General features: G+C 37.1%; 1 protein-coding gene across 1 annotated transcript in view; it reads right to left on the reverse strand.

Moving 5' to 3' along the window:
* Positions 1-511: 511 nt before the first annotated feature.
* PDCD6 (programmed cell death 6) overlaps positions 512-17,090 on the reverse strand; it is a 35,566-nt gene continuing 18,987 nt past the window's right edge. The window contains exons 3-6 of the mRNA XM_075212848.1: positions 12,850-12,894; positions 11,595-11,753; positions 8,080-8,189; positions 512-2,642 (exon numbers count right to left, since the gene is read on the reverse strand). Of these exons, the coding sequence (XP_075068949.1) occupies positions 2,544-2,642; positions 8,080-8,189; positions 11,595-11,753; positions 12,850-12,894 (413 nt within the window). The 3' untranslated portion in view covers positions 512-2,543. The remainder of the gene's footprint in view (positions 2,643-8,079; positions 8,190-11,594; positions 11,754-12,849; positions 12,895-17,090) is intronic.

A 17,090-nucleotide genomic window follows, 5' to 3' on the forward strand; every position in this document is an offset into this window, starting at 1 on the left:
TTTTTTTATTCCAAATGCGCTTAAACTAGGGATCAGAGATATCTATGCTAAGTTCCACTCAGCTTAAGTTTGTGCTTCTAAGGCCTAAAGTATATTCCTTTGGTTACATAAAACAGATCTGGAGATGTGCTGTCCTAATCATTTTCTTTAATTATATTATGATTATCTGCACACGACCCCTCAAAAATATTCAGACTTCAGGGTTGGTGTTTAACTATGCTCTGTAAACATCATTGTAGTAAAAGGATAAATATGTAGTAGTAGAAAATAAAAATTATAAAATAAAAACAAAATGTTTTAAAGTGTAAATGTCAAGTTCAGAGTAAAGTGTTAGAACAACCTGTTAATCTGCAGCAAAGCAACTTTTGTAGAAAGTGCCTTTGAATAGTGGTTTGGCTGTAAACCTTTAGTTTTAATGCACATGAAGGCTAAATGTTGTCACACAATAAAAAAAAAAAAAAAGAAATAGTCCAGTCAGTTAGTGGCATTTGAAATATTCACCAGACATTCGTATCATTCCAGTTTCTTTATTAAGAATTTTTTTATCTTTGCATAAAACGTGATATTTGGCTTTAGAACATCACAGTTTGATAAGACTATGTGAAAAAAATAAAAAAACACAATTAGATACATAAAATATGATGCCCCATGTGTGCAGTTTTAGTCCTGAATTTATGTAGTTCTGCTATGCATAGAATGCTTTTAATGAAGGAACAAAGATGACAAAATATCACACACACACACATTAAAGTATATGCTTTGAAAATTATTTCAAGCACAACCTTAGATACCATCAACCATTTAGATTCTACCTAGTAGGGAGCCAATGTGTGTAATAGAACAAAAGCTGGTGCTAATGATGACCATTACAAAGTGGGAATAATTTATGAAGTATAAGCACGTATAGGTCCATTGTTCACCCAATTATAGTTTATGATACGGCGTTTCACTATATCTTAATCTGTAGCAAATTTTGTACAGGGAATGCTACCAGGTTGACCACATGTTGCACATGCAGGACCAATTTTACTACTGGTAAATATGGAAAACAATTAAATAACAATCCAGAAAACCACATCAAACCTATTTTTGTGCTTTTGTTCAGTAGTTGTATAATGCTGTTACATATTATACAATACGTGCTTTCCTGCAGTAGATATTATACATTGGCAGATGTTTGCATGGTTTGCATGCAAACAAAAAGTTATATTTAGACTTTCCATAGGTTGCGAGTTATACAGTATGGTCCTCACAAAAGGGTTACAATTCTCATCCTTTGTTGGGAGTTAGGGGCACCAGTGCTGGCTTATATATATTTTATCGCCACTACATAGTAAATTGCTTTCAACCAACATAAAAAAGTAAAAAGACCAATTTCATGCACAATTTTAAATATTTTCCTATGGACACAAATACAGTATATTTAGTTTCTTACAGCTGTGGGCTATACACAGTGAAGAAAGGTAAAGGCAGGTACTTGCAAGTCTTAAAAAGAGTCTATGGGATGTGCTTATCATGTGTTAAGCAGGACATCATTCAGTTCTCATATCCACCTATGATTCAATTAGCAAAATTCCTTAAGAGTTGGAGTCCTGCCCAGTGAGTGAAATTTGTAATTCTGATTGCACAGTGATAGATCCAGAATGGCCTTTGATTGTGCGCCCTGCACATAGCAATAGGCGGACTGTAGCTTCTACTTTCCCAGCAGCAAAAGGGATTTCAGAGCAACATTTACATACCCCCAACATGCCATAACAGCCACTTTCCTGTCTAACTTTCTATGTCCAGAAATTCTCACAAGGGACAATGAGGGTTATTTACCAATTACTTTGTAAACTAATGTTCAAAAAAATTTCATATATGAAGTAGTATAAGTAGTGTTTCAGTATAAATAGAAACTGACATTTCTCATACAGTAAATGTAGCGAATGTATAGAAAACTGTTGCATACAAATTTGTGAATAATTTATAAAATACTCATGCCTCAGTAGCTTGTATTTTATCTGACAGCTTTTATTGCTCAGATATTATTTATGTACTATACTTAATGTGACAGCCCTAATTTAATCTATATATTTGTGTGAGTGCTCTTATTTGGCCTTTATATTGTCCAGTTAAGCTTATAAACTAAAATCATGCAGCCAAACAATGTTCATTACAGATTTAGATCCTTACATGCAGTTTGGCGAAAACTGGTAAATTGGAGCAATGACACAATGTAGTTAAGAAAATCAAATCAAGATTGTGCTAAATACATAGGAGCAGAATATTTATGCTCATGTCATCACTTTAACATAAATTGAAATCTATTAGTCTGTCTATGAACAAAAATATAGCTAAGTTATTATTGTTAACAGTTCTTAAAAAAAAAAAAAAAAAAAGTCTTCCTCATATACATAGGACTTGTTTAAGGTGGTCTATATGAAAAAAGTAGAAGCAGTTGGAACATAGCACCTTGGTGGTGCCATATTCCAGTATGTTAAGAAAGTTTAGATTTGGCAACTCAGTCTCTGTATTTGTCTGGGTCAATTTTCCTTTTGGCATCATACAACATTAAAGACCATGGAAAGATATTGTTCATATGATACATGTATCCAGCCATCTTGGTCTGTGTCAAAGCGTCGGAAAACATCGGTCAGTCTCTGTAATGAAAGAATACAAAATTAATTAGTTGGGGTGGGAGGGAAATCTGCAATGTCAAAAATCTACTTTGTACGTCCTTGTTCAAAACACTATATATTAAAATGTTACCCTCGTTTGCATTCCCCACTCACCAAAGGGATGGTGTCGAGGATTTATAACTGGCTAATAGAGATATCCTTTGACACTCCAGGACGCCATGAACGGGAATGGGAGAGAGATCTGGGACCCCCTCCGGATGAGTCTTGTTGGGAGGAGGTCAGAGAGGGGATTGCCAAGAGCTCAATATCCACACTTATTAAAGAAACTGCATATAAGCTGTACTATAGGTGGTACTATACTCCAGATAAGTTGTCTAGAATGTTTCCCACTGCTACTCCGAGCTGTTGGCGGGAGTGTGGTCAGAGAGGCACGATGCTGCATATATGGTGGACCTGCCCCCGTATAATCCCCTATTGGAACATGGTCCTGGCACTTATTAACTCCATATCTGAACAACAGATCACTAAGGATCCCTGGTCATTCCTTCTCTCTCGCCCTATCCCCGATGAGAGCGCCCCTTCCAACAAGCTGATATCCCACATACTGGCAGCTGCCAAATCCCTAATAGCTAAACATTGGAAAGATCCTAACCCTCCCTCTATGCAGGCCTTACGGAACTACATCTGGCATATCGCAAGCATGGAGAGTATTACATGCTACCTTCACGATAAATCATACAACTTTGACAAGGTTTGGGCCCCGTGGTATCTCCAGGAAAGCCGGGCTCTCTCGTCCTCTAATGGTACATAGACTCTGGGCCGTCTCCGGATCCTCCAGGTTGGTCGTCGTGCGCCATGGGTAAGAGATCCATATGTCTTGCCGTCTACTTTTTATTTTGTTATTTATCTCATAGGTCGTTAATCTCTAGATATGTTGCCTAGAATCTCCTTTGTAACAGGTGTGGCGATATACGTGCCTGTCTTTCCCAATCCCCCCCCCCCTCCTTATCCCACTTTGTTTCCTGCTCTTTCCCTCCCCTTCCTTCTACTATAAAAAATTAAAATAGGAGGAGACATCTTGTTGTCTTAAAACAGTTGATTTTTACTTGTTGTTTGCTCTTTTCCATGCGGTTTCCTCTTGTAGCAAATAAAAAAAGAGTTTTAAAAAAAAAATGTTCCCCTCAAGGTAGAAAGTAATGCTGAAAGATTTGTCACAGACCATTATAAAATGGATGTTGGCTTTTACAGACTGATAAAGTGGGCGACTTCAACTTTCCCTAGCATATATTGATATTGCTGCAGTTTGTCTCACAGGGCTTGTAGCATAATAAGGTAATTCCCAGTTTCCAAATAATCATGGAAGATACCTGCAACCAGCAAGAGTTGACAGTGCTACATGTCCGACAGAAATGTGCCTGCTTCAATACATAGCGTAATATCTATAGAATGTGTCACTGCTATTTTTTTGCCGTTGGTAGATTACGGATAAATCCTGTGTAGAAAATTACTCTTTATAGACGTCCACCTGGGCTACTGCATTTTGATAGTTATGCAGCAATGCTTACTGAGTGCTAAAGATAGTGTTACTCCCAAATCTCCATATACCATTTGGTCATAAAAGGATAATTTAACATCCAGTTTTGATGCATTCAAAACATACTGATATCACACTCCTTCTATAGTGGCATAACTTACATAATGCCTCAAGTTCAAAACAGGTAATTGATGTTTATGTGCCAATATAAGCAGCACATAAGGCAAAGTTTGTGCCACCAATCAAAATTTGACATAATATGCAATGCAAAATTGGGATTGTGCTGTATAGCCGTCATTGGGTTGGGTACAAAATGTTCATTAGGTCGACAGGGTTAAAATGTTGACATTGTGAATGTCAACAAGTTATAAAGTAGATGTTGACATTGTCAACATAAAGGACATTTTAACAGTTGACGTAATGAACATGTCAACATTTTGTACTTAACCCAATGACACGTATACAACTCACGCTGGGGGGCATGCTGTGTTTTATTCTATTTTTTTCCCCCCACATGGCTTTAATCTGTTTACATCTGTTTATTTATGTCAACATTTTGTCTGTCAACTTCTCCACTACATCCTCTCTAAAATACCTGCGCATAAAACCTTGAACCCAAAGCTAGCATCCAGAGATGAAAAGCCCTGCAACTTGTAAAATTTGGAAAGGTATGGACAGACGGCACAACTGTTTGGCTGAAGCACCAATTGCCCTGGTCAAATGAGCCTCCAAGCCAACCGGCACCGGTCCAGCCACCTCAACGTAAGCCAAATGAAAAGTGGATGTCCAACAAGCAATAGATTAGTTGGCTGGCATCTAAGCATTCTTGTGCGATTCATACAGAATGAAAAGATCATTAGCCTTACACACTGAAGCAGTACAGGCTACATCCAGAAGTTGCAAATACGCATCAGAAGTTGGAGACAGAGGACAAAATGTTGAAAAGAATCTCCTGGTTCAAATGAAAACATGAAACCACCTTCGGCACAAAAAAAGGGTTTTGTGCGAAGCGCTGTCGTCAGAATGAAAAAACAGAAAAGGGGGGTTACAGCACAACACCCCCAATTGAGACACCCAATGAGCTGAAGAGATTGAAGGTGGTGTTTTTACTTGCTAAGTAACATAACGGAGATCAAAGGCGCAAAAGGCTCTCTAGTAAGAGACCAGAGCACTAAACTAAGAACGCAAGGCTCTACAGGATGTACAAAGGGGGGCGGAACATGTAGAACCTCTTGTAGGAATCTATGCACATCTTATTAATGCCAACTTGCGCTGAAAGAAAATTCAGAACCCTTAAACGTACAAGCAGGAAACACTAAACCGGGAAGTGTCAAAACTTGTCACTACCCCTGAAATCCAGGCTTCTGTAGTTGAGGCCAGCCATTGATCTTAAAACTTCAGAAGTGGGGTCCCTACCACAATACCGTGACTGGTCATCCAGAGACTTTTTCCCCTCTTCCTCGGCCTGGCAGCGCCACATCAGCGGACCTCCTTGCTGCTGTGAAAGCTTTCCCAAGTGGAAGCAACTGTTCTCTGGCAGGAACGGCTCTTGACCTACCAAAGGAACTAAATGACAAAAACCTTGGTCTCGTTCTAGTAGTGGCGACTGGAGCTCTTAACTTCTATATCTACTTGAATGATCTGCTCCAGTTCTGAACCAAAAAGAGCGATACTGTCAAACGGTAAAGACTCCAGTGTATGTTTAGACTCTTCATCCACCGACCGACTGTAGCCACAAGAAACATCTACCCACAATTATGAGATGACAGAAACCATATCCAAAGATGCCCAACCTAAAAAAATCTGAACTTTCTCAATTATGTTCAGTCGAGGCTGCTCCCTGCACTGGTATAGCAGTAGTTCTAGATAGACTGGCAATGGGAGGAACAGAAACTACCTTGGAAGAATCCTCCCATTTAACAGACTCTTCCAATGGTAAGGGTTAAATGGAATCTAAATTGTCCTGGCTTCTGGGTCTTTACGTTCATATGGAGTTCAGAAATTGGATGATTATTGATGTCCCTTACCATTAACAAACAAATGATGTACAATATAGCGATATCTGCCTTCTTTTAAAATATTGGACACCAAAATATTCTTAACCTATTTGTAATATGTGATATGTGGCTGTAGGCCTTATCCAATTTTATTTATTTTTCTTTTAAAGTCAAGACAACCCAGTGAAAAGAATGTTGCCAACTCTGACTGGATATCAGGTTAGTTAACAGTAAGTCAGGGGTATATTTACTAAACTGCGGAAAACTGTTTGGAAAAGTGGAGATGTTGCCTATAGCAACCAATCAGATTCTAGCTGTCATTTATACATAGATAAAAAATAAATATTTGTTAAAATTGTGTCGATAGAACAATAGTGCTTGCGGAGATGTGCATAAAATAAGCATCCTCAAACAACCAGAAATTAATTCTCTTCATGTGTGCACAAACCCATATTCAGACCAAGCTTGTTAAAGTGTCTTTCTATTTTTTTTCTGTCAATCGGACCACAGGTGGGATCTACGAAGTTCACTATAGTACTTACGTCATCACATGAAATTAAGCAATCAAATGTCGCTACAAATACGATGAAGACTCATAAGCATCATTATTAAAATACACCCATTTGTATGACTGTACAATACAATATTGTGCACCACACAGAGAACCTAAAATGATTATGTACCTACCCAGGGCATCCGGTCTGACTAAAACCTAAACATAAAAAAAGATCTATGCTAGTGATGGGCAACAGACAACGCTCCGAGCCTTCACCTGTGGCCCAAAGCACCTGCTTTATGGTCAGATATGTTTGTTGTAGCTTGTAAGACGTGTATAAAATGTCTGCATATATGTTAATACAGATAGGTGTCTCTTTCTTTGATTAAATGTATTGTTTACCTTTAATATCAGTAATAAGTTAAATGTATGTCCCTTTTGAAGAGGGCTGTACCATGTGGCTCATCACTGTTCTATGCACATTAATACACCATTCTGATTTGATAGAGCTGATGAATAGTAATAACAGATGGCCATTTAAGTATTAGGGAGAAACGCTTGATGAAAAGAGTTTAATGTAAGCATATGGTGTTTGGCACAGACTTTTTATAATCTATAAATGTTATGTGGCGATCCTGGGTTAAGTAAACCCTTAGATATTATTCTGCATATAATGGTTCTCAGTTGTATGCGCCATATAAATAATCAGGGTGCGATAGATAGATAGATAAGATGTTTAGAATATAAACATATTACCCAGCTCTTTAAAGAGTATGTTTTATTATTCACATCTGTTTCTAGCCCAGGGAGCTTACAGTCTTCGTTCTCTAAGACAGAAATTAGGGTTAATTTCATTTGAAGCCAGTTAACCATCAGTATGTTTTGGACTTTGGGAGGAGACTAGAGCTCCTGGATGAAACTCATGTGTACACTGAGAAAACATAGATAGACACAGATAGTGGCCTGGTCAGAAGAGAACCGATGGTCCTAGCTCTGTCAGGTAGCAATGGTAACCACTGTGAGACCACACTGCCTATGTATGCGAGATTTCCTTCAAATGTTAATACTTGTTAACATTATTCAAATAAAAAGCATTGTTTGTTTGGACAACCTGGTCTACAGCCATCATTATACAACGGCAAAGAAAGCCTCTCCTTCATGCAATACATTTTAGTAAACCTATATCTATTCCTATTCACTCTCAAAAAAGAAACTAAAATTACTGACTAAGATATGATACACTGCAACAATTTTATAATAAAATTAAACAATTTACCCCTCTATACAGGTATCCCACCAATAACAATGATCTCCAGTTTTCTTGGAAATTGAGTTAGATAATATTACACTACTGTGTAGACCTCCCAACATGAAATGTACAAAAGCTTTGCGAGTACAACAGATCAACCTCCAGTTACCAAGACATCTCACCTGCAGCACTGTGCAGCACTGAATAAAATCATCAAAGGCAACTTGTCCTTTTCTCTGTCTGTCGAATTTTCGAATGAGGATTTCATAAAATGAGTCCGTCAGGCGATACCCTGCTCAGGAACATAGAAGCAAAAAATTTAAAATAAATGGGGAAAAAAGGTGTGGAAATTACCACAATAATCATTTCTCAATTTGGTAACATTTTCTACAACTTCAAAAGTATTCAAATAAAAGGTTGATAGAAGCTGTATTTGGATATCTGCTACACATTATTCACAGGCAACAACTGCAGTCAACTTACCCTACCCCCTGAACAAAATTCTGTAAAAGCATTTGCATACTTGAAGTAAACCTTGCGCAAAAATAATATATTATATAGTCCTAGATATATTTGCAGTATACATTTCATTGTGCTCATGAACTCCATTGATATATGTATACATATATATATATATATATATATATATATTTATTTATTTGAGTAACGGAGATCTTTACCCATGTAATACAATCTTTCAGAGTCACATCATGCTTCCTGCTATTCCAGGATACATAAGACAGGCTGTAAAAAGAGTGTATGTATGTATGTATGTATGTATGTATGTATGTATGTATGTATGTATGTATGTATGTATGTATGTACATACATACATACATCCAACATGTTCACTCAACCCTGCTCCGTCCCGCCTCTCTTGTCAAAAACTTTCAATCACCTAGCTCACCTATTCAAGCCACTATCTCTCTCTCTGCAGGCATCTTCCCTTCTGCCTTCAAACACATGCTCATTACTCCCATTTTCAAGAAACCATCTCTTGACCCTGCGTCTCTCACCAGCCACCACCCCATATCCCTAATCCTATTCCTTTCCAAACTTCTTGAATAGCTAGTCTACAACTGTTTAACACACACACACACTCTCACAGCTCACTCCCCCCTTCCGCCCTTGATAATCAGGATCAAACCTTTCAAACACTCCTTAAAAACAACAAAAACAAAAACAAAACAAAAAAACCCTGACCTCTTCATACTTGCGTACCCAGCCCAATCCTACGACAATTCCCTCCTCATGCCCCATCCGCTCTACCTAACTAGTCTCCGTTTCCTACCCTAATCCTCTTAATATTAACCAGTTTGGCCCTCTCTAACTCCTATCCCCTCTTCCTCTTTGTTCTAGTTGTGTCTTATGTAGTTGCTTTCTCTATAATCCCTTGTATTGATTTTTATTGATTCTATTGTTTCCCTCGTCTCTTATGTATTTGTATTATTTTTGTTTATTATTGATGACTGTGGTGCCATATAAGATGAAGGATGATGGATGATCGATGATAGATGATGGATGATGGTAATAGCAGCCACATTAAAAACTTTTGCCATACCTGTACATCTCATTATTGGAGTAATGTGATGTTGGTTGCGATAGTGGTGAAGGGAGAGAGGGTGCAGCATATTTGACAAAGGCACAATACTTAAATATCTTCATGTCCAAGAGTGAACATTGATTAGGAGGGCACAAATTGCGGGTTGCTTATAAGAACTCATTACACAAAAATATCCAAAACCACACCCTTAAAACAAGACTAATTAAATAAACTCTGGCCCGTTTGCGTAGTGTATTTGGGTGATTCCAAACGGCCTAGAAGCAGACATTACACCAGTGAACACAACTAAATAACAATAATATTGTCTGCTACAAAGCTACCACGTGAATTGACAGAAGCTCTGCCCTACCATGCGCAGCTGTTAAGCTTTTGGAAAACTAATAGGTCTGCAACATCATAATCTCTCCACTAGATATTAGTATCATCTTCAAAACTTTTTTGCAAAATATTCAGTTTTCCATTTGTCTGCAAAATCACAAACTTTGCCAGCAGAATATGGGCTTTAGGTTCCCTCAGTCCAACTACAGCCACATCACAGAACAAAATGAATGGTCGTGCTAGCTCTACTCATTCTGTGAAATGTAAATTTACAAACAGCGTAAAATGGCATTCCACAGCATGGCAAAACAAAAACTGAAATTGAAGACACCTTTGTGACACAGCCTGCTCAGCCGCATTAGAATTTGCTGTATATTTTGCATATTTCTTCTTCTTACACGTATCACTTCTCTTTAGGCTTTTAATCTGGAGATATTGTTTATTTATATAGCCGTGATTATATTCCGCAGTGCTGGACAGAAAATATCATTCACATCAGTCCCTGCACCATCAGAACTAATTAACCTATGACGTTTTACTTTTTGGTTTCAATGGCTAGTCAGTAAAATGTACTCATACTGAACCCTTTCGCTGCCAAGGGCCACACTAAATTTGGAACCTCAGCTGGACCAAACAAGTTTCCACTTTTTCAAAATGCATCTGTTGAATTCAGAACATCTTTTTTTGGATAGAGAGGGCTTTCCCTGTTCCCAAGTATGGCCTAGCAGCACAGATCTGGTAGTCAGCTGATACGCTGAACAAAAGTACTACATGGCTACAGATAAAAGTTAAACTGTAATATATTGCATGCAATCTGAAACACAATGAATAAACTCTATTTTGCAACACACTTGATCAAATCCGATCCAATTGGATCAGATTTTTATTAGGTACGATTATTACCCCATACACTGACCAAATTCAAAACTGACCAAACATCGCTTAAAATTAGTGACCAAAATCAAACCACATCTGAGCAGCTTAAATTGCTTTATATATTTTAACATTTTGATCCCCATACCACGTCTTAGTCCACGTGTTTCCACTTGTCCCCATTCTGTCATATTATGACACTTACAAATGTTGCCTCCGGCAAGGTCAGCTCACTGAATTACTAAAATATTCTTATCTGCTCTGAACATTCTGATGATCTTAAGGCTACATGTTGTTCTGTCACTACCCTCTTTGAAATTGTGGTCATATGGATGAGTGGAGAAGAAAATGGACAAGAAAAATAGCCTTGGAGAACTAGTCAATTGCACTAAAGCATTTCATGAGGGGAAAAAAAGATATATGCAGTTATAACTATGTCTAGAGAGCCATTTGATCCAGGGTACTGTTTAAATTGCTTTTAAGGGGTCAAAAAATATATTCTCTCTGTGAGCTTAATTTAACAACTGTCTCATTGGGGGATTAGTTGTGCCTTCCATGAGCTCAACACAAAAATAATTTAGAAAGTGCAAAAAACTTGAAGGACCAGTGTCAATAATCAACAACAATGTAACTATAGTAGTGTTTGTATAGAGTGCTCCTACAAAAGGTACTAGTTGTTCTAAGGGAAATTATTTTTGCCAGGTAACTGCGGAAAGTTTGCACAATGGGTAAATATCACATGAACAGCCCACACGTTTTTGATTCGTCAGTCATCCATTCACTAGGACACCAATTTTATGAAACACATAAAAATCACAAGAAAACCACATTGAAATCACACCTGCATTTCAATATTTGAAATCAGTTTTTATGCATTTAAAGTAAAAAAAAGTAAAGAAGAAAATAAAAGCTTATATGTAAATAGAAAACAAAAAAAAGTACCGAAATTAGATAATGCTTGCTTTAACTCGTTCTTGTCAATCAGTCCAGAGCGGTCTCTGTCATAGGCCTGAAATATATTCTGCCAATCAGTGATATACTTCCATACCCCAGCGAACTCAGTGAAGTTGACACCGCCTTTGCAATCCCGGTCAAACATGGCTGAAACATAGGACAAATGGACATTAACATACAATACACAGCGCTGATATATAATAAATGATTCAATATTTCAAGCAGTACAGTAACAAAAAAAATTAGCTATGTAAATCGTTAACTCAAATTCAATTAAATCTTTAAAGGTTATGTAACAAGAATAAATGAATGAGTAAAGCAAGTGCTGCTTCATACAAAAGGGATGTACATGTTATTCCCCAATTTATTTCCATTAACAATTTCTTGACATTTTTCACCTGGTCTTGAATCCTGCAAGAATTTATCCCATCAATCTTTTGATCTTCATTCTCTTTACAGATGAATATAATATTTTGCTTCGCATTTTGTAATTATGACAACATGATAGACAACATAACAGTATATGTTAGCATATTACAGCTATTCTTAAAGGTGGGCACAAATCCAATGGCCAATTTATAAAGTGATGGTACACTTCAGCTATCACTCTTGATATATTTCACAAATTATTTTTACACTTCTGTGCAAGCTAAAAAAAGAAAAAAAAAAAAAACACCTTCAAAGACACCAAAAGCTTTATGAGCAGTTACAAACATGAAAGAAAATCTCTAAAGGCAATTTTCAAATGAAAAACAGTGCGACAATGAGAAGGGACTAGCGGTAATTTTCTAGGAATAAAACAAAAAGCACTTTTTTTTTTTATTTTTTTAAATAAAGAGTATGGAAATAATTTTCCTTGCTCCATTGACAATTGCCACAATTATCAATTTTCATATCCCCAGTGACTTCCATGATATTACTTTCCTTATAAAAAGTAATGCCTAACAAATGTTCTGAAGAAATAAGCAATTTCCATAAGAGTTAATTAAAAAAAACAGCAAAGAGCACTGTCCGCCTGAACATTATAACTGAGGAAATAATTGAACTGTCTTTATGCTTAGGTCTTCAGTTAAGAATGAGTTCAGACTCCTGGGACAGCTTGAAAAACCTGATCATATCATGAATGTTAATGTTGACCCTTGCAAGTATTTCATACCATTGTGATCAGTCTGTTTCTCCTCGTTGCTGGGACGCCTATACTACAAATAAGAGAGACAATCGGCATGTGTTTATGTGAACTTACAGATTATAGCTCTAACAGTCACAGGATTGAAAGGTGTCCATGTACCTGCAACAAGAAAGTAGACATTAGTGAGATTTCTTACAACAAAGATGGTCCATCAATTCAGTTAGCGTATCCTCTTCCACTGCCTTTTACCAAAGAAAAGGTCATTAACTCTTATATTAAATCTTGAAAAATTTATTTACATTCAATAAAGGCTCTATTACACCCCCTGTCACTCAAACAACAAAAATAGCAACATGACACAAAACTGACATGTGTGGCAACGAGACAATGGTTGAGATAATGATAAAAGGGAGCAGGTTATATCTGGGACATTCTCACATTGGAGACTGAATAATGGGAAAATAGATATATATTTTATTTTTAGGTTTTTAAATCTTTAATTTTGTTTTCAGATAAAAACAACAAGAGCACCACTAGCCGCTAAAACACTAACGTTCCATGTATTATCTCCAAACATGCATTTGTTAATTTTTTCCCATTTCGAATGGATATTAATTCTGATTAATTCAGAGCCAGAACAAAAAACTGAATTCAGAAAATTTAATTTGTTGATTAATAATGGACTGCTATCCTTTTAATCATCTAAGTTGCCACATTCATATGTATCTCCATACTTCATATTAAAATAAACAGATAATAAACTTAATAAAAATAATTATCATCCATTAATATGAAATATGGATTGAGTTGGTGTTGTACAGAATCATTGAGAGGGAAAAAAACGCTGATCCGAGTTGGGCCTGTGCACGTGTACGCCTAAATAGAATACTAGTTTAAGGGCAGAACCCCCTTTGTACTTTTTTCTCTCTTTAACAGAGCGTTAGGAGTACATTCGACAATGCGATTCAAAGTATATCTACAAGCCTAGTGTGTCAAAAGTGATATTTGAACTGGAGTATCAGGGTGTTCTACCCATTTAAAACATTTGTAACAAATACATATCTAACAAAAAATAAAAGTGGTAGCTAGCACTGTAAGGCTTTCAGCAGACTTTATGAATATCAGGCATTCTAGCACATTTTCATCAGAGACATAATGAACAATAAATTAGACTATAAAAATAATTATATACAAGTTCATCAAACAGTGTTCTCTCCAGAAAATTTTGCCAGTTGGGTGGCATTAAGAAGTATCTGGGTATGGGCCATTGTAATACTTTGCAAAAATATTGAAAAATGGAGGATATTACCCACACCTCCCAGGACTGGTCAGACTGGTGGTCAGTGGTCTAACACACACACTACTGGCTGTAGTGCTCACATACTGCCTGTTATAAACAGGAGAAACAATGGTTTATTCTATTTTATTAGGACACTGTTGGGCCCCAAGAGTTGGGTGGCATACCCAGGAAATAGGTGCTGGGGAGAACACTGTCTAATATCTAGATATGTGGACCACACATCCTAGTGTGATCTTGGAAATCCCCGAGGTAGTTTGTTGCAACCAAAAACGAGGTTTATGCTGTAGATGGCAATACAGACAGGCGGATATACAACCACCGGACAGAGGCAATTCTTTACAGGTACAACATACACGCAATGGAAGCGCAGTTCATAGTCTGCAATCCACGAACACAATCCATATAGTCAAAACACACTATATGCCCTTCATTATTCCCAGAGAGGTGGAGCGAATGGTCAGTGGACTAGAGGCGGTAGCCAGGTCATGATAGGTCAGTCAGCAAAAAGGCATAACCCTGAGGGCTCTCCCCATGGTGATTTGGGACCGTTTGCTTCCAGTGGAGAGAGTGCCTAAGAGTCTAATCAAGGGATACTGGTATAACAATGACCTGTTTGACTACATAGGAGAGATTTGATAACATTATCCATGCGAATACTTCTGTTTAACCCAGACGGCTAGTCCTCACTTATGGGTCATTCCACATGAAATCAACACAATTTTAGAAAATTAATTCTACCTTACATTCTCTAATTTCAATTAAATTTGGTATAATAAATGCTGCCATGGGTGTAAAGAAATCTCCCAAATCTTAGGCTGATGTGTGCACTGCTTTTGAAGTTATATGCCTTTAAAGCTGCAATTTTTTAATGAAAAACTTGCTTTTAACGTTTCTATAAATTGCATTTGCAGTTCACCTGATTGAGCTAGAGAGTTGGGCAAGGTCTCATTTTAAACCTCTTTTTATGGACCTTCATATGATATATAACAGCATTATGATTCATTAAGAATTAAAAATGTAAAATTTTCAAAATCATCAATTTTGATTTTCTAAAAAATTCAATATTTTTTAAAAAACCTCTAAAAATTGTTCATACTGTTGATAAATCCCCAAAGTTTTATTTTGGGACCATGATGGGATCATCTGCTAAAGGAGTCACTTTGGACTATTTGTTAAAATAATGAAAATGAGAACTATCTAGGCCTGTTCATTACTTTTAATTTATCTCCTTAAACAAACAGTTTGATGTATATTATTTACAATGACACAGTATGTTAATACTGAATTATGGAAAGAAAGCTTACTACAGATCATTACCATTTGGTGCTGCTGCTCTGGATGGATGGTGCTACTTGATGGGTTGGAACTGGCTGAAGGGGAAGAAAGGCACATATCTCTTTCAAATGACATAGTCATTTATTAGTTATTATTTGGTGACCCCCATATGATCACCAGACAACAGAACCCTACACTACAGAAAACATTAAAGAGCCCAGGATGGGGAAGGGGGTTTGTATGGCCTAGATCTCACCATCCTGGCACCTAAAGACACATGTTTGAAAGAGTGGAGACTCTTCTTTCAAATGATATAACCCATTAGTGGTAATTGTATGGTGATCACCAGATAATTACACCCTACACTACAGAAAGCATTAAGAAGTTCATTGATGGGAGGTTATAAAATCCAGATCTCCCCCAACATGGTTTCAATGAAATCAGGGGTACAGTTATTAATGTGGTAGGTTGTCTATTTTTTTATATGCCTTGTTGGGCTACTTATATAGTTCATACACATTTTATGGGTTTCATTCGAGTCCATGTGAAATAACACCCAAAAAAAAAAAAGCAATATTATTTTCAAGTGCAGATGTTTGCCGTTTGGAAAGGTGGACTGATGTCCGGGCAAAAACCAAACAGGATTGCTTGGAAGAGTTTATAGAAAAAAAAAAAAACACTCATCTGCTTAGCTCACCGTCTTGCAATTTTAATTAAAAAACCAAAAACACTTTTTTGGCCACTTCCGGTGAATTTATTTTGCCACAACAGGAAATATACGCAAACGTTACGATATTTAACATAAGTGAATTATAAACAAAAAACAAAACTAAAATATGAGACATTGTGAGGTATGAAGTATAAATGTGATCATGCACTCTTAGGGGCATATTCAATTGTTGTTTGACCGCGGCGCGGAAAACCAACTACAGTTAATACGGTAACTTGTAGCTGGATTTCAGCTCGCGGCTCAGGGAGCTGCGAGCGGAAATCCAGCGAGTAAATTACCGTATTAACTGTTTTTTTTATAACTTATTACGGTAATCGTGCGCAGACCGCGGGATTTTCGGCGTTTCCACCGACAATTGAATACGCCCCTTAGGCTGGGTACACACTACAGGTTTTTCACCTGTTCGGTCCAATATCGCATTAGTGTGTATGCTCCAACTATTATATTTTATGGTTCCAAAGCACATCGTATCGTTTGATTTAATTTTATAAATGGACTAAAAAGCTCCATAAACAATAGAATGATGTCGAGCAAATGATGAAGTGCATATGCACTCTCAACCAGAAGTGTAGGCAGATCTCCACAGAGTTTACAGAGTCAGGATCTTCTCAGCCGATGGTTATGACAGATGAAGAGCACAGATCTGAAGGTAAATCTTGTAAAACATGTATAGTGTATACACATGAATCAGCATGCTGATCGGGATTTCAGTGGATGGTAAAATCATTAACTATATCGCATCGGGAAAAATTTTCTGTATTGTGTACCCAGCCTTACTGAGGGATATTACTAGGACGGTGTTGGATAACCTGTGACACTCAAGTGAAACTACAAGTCCCAGCAAACCCTTCCAGCAATAAGCTGATATATATTGGCAATGCATGCTGGGATTTGTAGTTTCACAACATCTGGAGTGACACAAGTTAGCCAACACTGTACTAGGGGATTGCTTTAACTGCATTTAAGGATTGCCTCTAAAAAATAAAAAGCAGATTAATCTCTCATATTGACTCAAGACATCAATTTCCAGACATCTTATCTCTCTCAATA

This window comes from Mixophyes fleayi, chromosome 5 (genome assembly GCF_038048845.1).
Source record: "Mixophyes fleayi isolate aMixFle1 chromosome 5, aMixFle1.hap1, whole genome shotgun sequence".
Lineage (NCBI taxonomy): Eukaryota > Metazoa > Chordata > Amphibia > Anura > Limnodynastidae > Mixophyes > Mixophyes fleayi.